This window comes from Megalobrama amblycephala, linkage group LG1, assembly GCF_018812025.1.
Source record: "Megalobrama amblycephala isolate DHTTF-2021 linkage group LG1, ASM1881202v1, whole genome shotgun sequence".
Taxonomy (NCBI): Eukaryota; Metazoa; Chordata; class Actinopteri; order Cypriniformes; family Xenocyprididae; genus Megalobrama; species Megalobrama amblycephala.
The window spans coordinates 70,716,063-70,720,165 of NC_063044.1; the positions used below are offsets into that span (position 1 = coordinate 70,716,063).

The 4,103-nt window shown below is 34.8% G+C and overlaps 1 protein-coding gene across 1 annotated transcript; it reads right to left on the reverse strand.

Moving 5' to 3' along the window:
- Positions 1-1,027: 1,027 nt before the first annotated feature.
- Positions 1,028-3,195, reverse strand: LOC125248410 (L-rhamnose-binding lectin CSL2-like). The gene is made up of 6 exons (XM_048160272.1): positions 2,987-3,195; positions 2,872-2,895; positions 2,720-2,770; positions 2,420-2,552; positions 2,174-2,283; positions 1,028-2,025 (listed from the first exon to the last, which is right to left on the reverse strand). The coding sequence occupies exons 1-5, from the start codon at positions 3,066-3,068 to the stop codon at positions 2,175-2,177; spliced, it is 399 nt and encodes a 132-aa protein (XP_048016229.1). The 5' UTR covers positions 3,069-3,195; the 3' UTR covers positions 1,028-2,025; position 2,174.
- Positions 3,196-4,103: the final 908 nt, after the last annotated feature.

Here is a 4,103-nt window from a genome sequence, read left to right on the forward strand (position 1 = left end):
GTGTTTTCTTGCCATTATTTTGCAATATTTTGTCTTTTTTATGTCATCACATTGAAGAGCCGCTGCTGAAAAGCAGTAGTACTTGAAACACTGCTAACATTTATATTTTATTCTCTGATAATTTTGGGGTGGCAGATGGGGTGGCAAAGCTTTTTCTTAGGGTGGCAGTTGCCACCCCGTGCCACCCCGGTAGAGCCGCCCCTGACTCCGGCGACACGTTACAATGTGTCGCTCTCTATGTTACGACCGAAGGCTGTGTTTGTGGAATTCGTAACACCCTGAATTGGCTTTACTATCTAGCATGTCCACAAAGTGCGTAATTACACATGCAAAGTCAATTTTTGCAAGACATGGCATTTCACAGACCGTCATCAGTGACAATGGCCCATGCTTCAGCAGCAAAGAGTGGCAAGAGTTTTCAGTGCAATATGGCTTCAAGCATGTCACTTCTAGATAGTCCAGAGTATGCTCAGTCAAATGGCAATGCTGAGAAAGGTGCTCATATTCTCAGACAACTTCTGAAAAAGGCTGCTGACAGCAAGTCTGATCCATACCTTGCTTTGCTCAGTTACAGAACCTCTCCATTAGAGTGTGGTACGGCCCCAGCTGAGACGCCGATGAATCGGAAACTTCACACTACACTGCCATCTTGTTCAAAACAAAAGGGCATGTGAAAATGAAGCGGAAAATCAAGCAATTGAAAGAAAAAACAAAAGTTCTTCTATGACAGGACTGCAAAACATCTGCAACCACTGGTGATGGATGACGTTGTGATGAGTGATGAGTGATGAGAACTGGAGCAAAAAAGCTACAGTTATTCAAGAAGTAGCTCCAAGATCTTATACTGTGAAAACAGATGATGGACAAATCCTCAGACGTAACAGACGTGATCTGCTAAAGACTGAGAAAGAAGTGAAAGACTTTGATCAAAGCAATGCTTTGTCTGATTCAACTGCGTTGTCCAAAACAACTGACTGCAAAACTGATTTGCGCACAGACACTCAAACATCAAACAGTCACACTTAGAAGATCTGCAAGACACATTAAAAGACCTGATAGATTGAACCTGTAAGAAATAGCTTTAAATATAGCAGTGAGGAGTTTAGTTTAGTTTATAAGTTGTATTAACTGTTTAATAGGTGCAGGTTTAAATGTGCTGTATAATAACATTACGTTTATTTTCTTTAAAGAAAGGGGGATGTGATGATATCAGATTGTTGTTTCTTAAGAAAGCCAATAGATGGCACTGTGTTTAGTGTTATGTGTGGAGTATCATACAAGTAATATAAAAAGAAGAAGCCTAACACATGTTCAATAAAAGACAAACATGTTGAGACTGCACTGAAGACTTTTTATTAACATTACCAAACAAAACACAGTGTGTGTGTGGCTGTCAATAAAACTGAAGTCAGAATAGTTTGATCATATATTTAAAAGTTTTACGACATTATTTACACATTATTTATAGTGATTCTTTACAATACAAATGGTTACAAAACAGCTTTAAAGAAAATATTAAAGAAAAAAACTGTTTTCTCACCAGATCGCATGATTGTTTTCCATTAATATATCATACATTTACATAGATATAATAGTGTCTAACATTTTTATGAGAGAAAATCACCTCAAAATCAAAAGAAAGCCATGACATGCATTTACAAAAATAAAGCATTTTAGGATCAGGATGTTTCCCATTATTCACATTTGTTGATACATGATTATTAAAGCTTTCCAAAATAAATATGGAAGTTGTAAAATTAGGTTTGTTATGAAATTTTTATTTCATTCTGAACCCCATATTTCAATGTATTGTTTCGCTGAGGAGTGACTGGATAAACCAAAAACAATATTATAAAGCAGCATCTAACATCTATAATAACGATCATTTTCATTTATAACACACAAAACATAAAATACGGCTGGACAAATAATATTATTTACAGCTGTAAGTCACTTCCAGATATTGACAGCTGACATGGATCAGAGTTTGAAGCACTTAGTTGACAAGAAGTCTTCACAACGCACCTTATAAAGTAAAAACAGAAGGGAACAAAGATTATTATTTATTATCGTCAACATATCTTGTATAAAGCTAAATAATATTATGATTAATAGGTCAATTAAACTTCAAAATTCAGGATGAAAATTGTACATAATAAAACAAATGGCTTACTTCATGTCGGACATTGATAAGTCACGTCCAGGTATTTATAAGTTCCAACACAAGGATCAGAGTAAAGTGAGTTTGATGCAAAAAGAACACATTTCTTTTTTCTATTGCACCTGATTCATGAAGAGAAAATAATAAGTATGTAAGAATAGCTTTAATGTACCATAGACATAAGAATTACATTTTTCTTGCTCTTGTAAAATACATAAAATGAAATGTAAACATTTTACTGTTATCTGTCAATCTTACCGAGAGGAAACTATATTGGTGACTGGTGCTCTGCAGTTCGTATTTGAGATCTGAGAAGCTGGTTTCCGATAAGCACATGTTGTGTTATCGCTCCGTCCATAGGTGGCTTCAATAATCCTTATTGATCCAGAATCTGATACAAGTAAAAAAAAAAAAAATAAAAAAAAAAAATTGTGGTCTTGAGAATTGTGGTAAAGTTTAAGATCATATGGTTGAAATTCTCTTCCACTGCTTCATGACTCTCTAATTCTGTCCTGTTTAGACAAAGAAATATAACTTAAAATCTACTGAATTACTCACTACATCTGAGGATCCCAGATCTTCCTTGACAGATCACATTTGCATCTATACCTGCAGAGGGGAAACATACAAGATGATATATTACAATTACTTGAAATAAAATAATGTAACCCTAACCCACTTGAACATGTTTAATCAATTGCTGTTCTTACCATGTTGGCACAGGATCAGCAGCACTGAAAATCAAAGTCACACAGAAACAAACTGAAACACTGAATTGAACAGTTGAAATCATGTCAGTTGAGTCGATTCTAAATCATTACTTACAAAGGATCCCGCTTAGCTTTAGCGTCAGCATGTTGAAGGTGTGAACCAAAGGAAACTCAGGAAATCTCTTGAGGAGGAACATGGGAGCATGGTTTTTATAGCAGACACAGACTCTTTATCAATTGTTTACTGTAGATAACCAATGCGGAAATGTGAGTTTATTATCTCAGAAATTTCAAAACAAGCAAGATTCTGAACATACAAAATTACTTATTTTTCTGCTAACAACTGCATGGATTTGCGGCAATATTAAAGCACTGAATTCCATCAACACCATTATACAGTTGCAAGAAAAAGTATGTGAACCACTAGCAGAATCTGTGCAAATGTGCAAAATTGTAACAAAATAAGAGGGATCATACAAAATGCATGATATTTTTTATTTAGTAATGTCCTGAGTAAGATATTTTACATAAAAGATGTTTAATTCACAAGACAACAAAATAGCTGAATTTATTAAAATGACCCCATTCATAAGTATGTGAACCATTGATTCTCAGTACTGTGTGTGGTTACCTGGATGATTTACGACTGTTTTTATGTTTTGTGATGGTTGTTCTTGAGTCTCTTGTTTGTTCTGAGCAGATAAACTGAACTCTGTTCTTCAGAAAAATCCTCCAGGTCCCAAAAATTCTTCAGTTTTCCATCAATGGTATATTTTAACCCTTTCCAGCAGTGACTGAATGATTTTGAGATTCATCTTTTCACACTGAGGACAACTGAGGGACTCAAACTCAACTATTAGAAAAGGTTCAAACATTCACTGATGCTCCTGAAGGAAACATGATGTATAAAGAGCCGGGGGTGAAAACTTTTGAACTTTGGAATTTTTCTTATTCCGCTTGAATATAATATATATATTTTTTTTCCCCCATTTAGTACTGCCCTTCGGAAGCAACAGAAGATACTTGCATGTTTCCCGGAAGAAACATTAAGTACAATTTACCTTGATATTTTAATTCAAAAGTTTTCACCCCCCGACTCTTTATACATCGTGTTTCCTTCTGGAGCATCAGTGAATGATCAACTTTTTTAAAAGTTGAGTTTGAGTCCCTCAATTGTCCTCAGTGTGAAAATTACAAAATAAAAAATATTTAGTACATTACTAAATAAAAAA

Bases quoted from the DNA above. Each gene is read 5' to 3' on its own strand.
- LOC125248410 (XM_048160272.1), bottom strand. From the start codon at position 3,068: ATGTTCCTCCTCAAGAGATTTCCTGAGTTTCCTTTGGTTCACACCTTC. The intron at 2,896-2,986 runs GTAAGTAATGAT...TTTGATTTTCAG, and splicing joins AAAGCTAAGCGGGATCCTTT to TGCTGCTGATCCTGTGCCAA. The intron at 2,284-2,419 runs GTAAGATTGACA...TTCATGAATCAG, and splicing joins ACCAATATAGTTTCCTCTCG to GTGCAATAGAAAAAAGAAAT.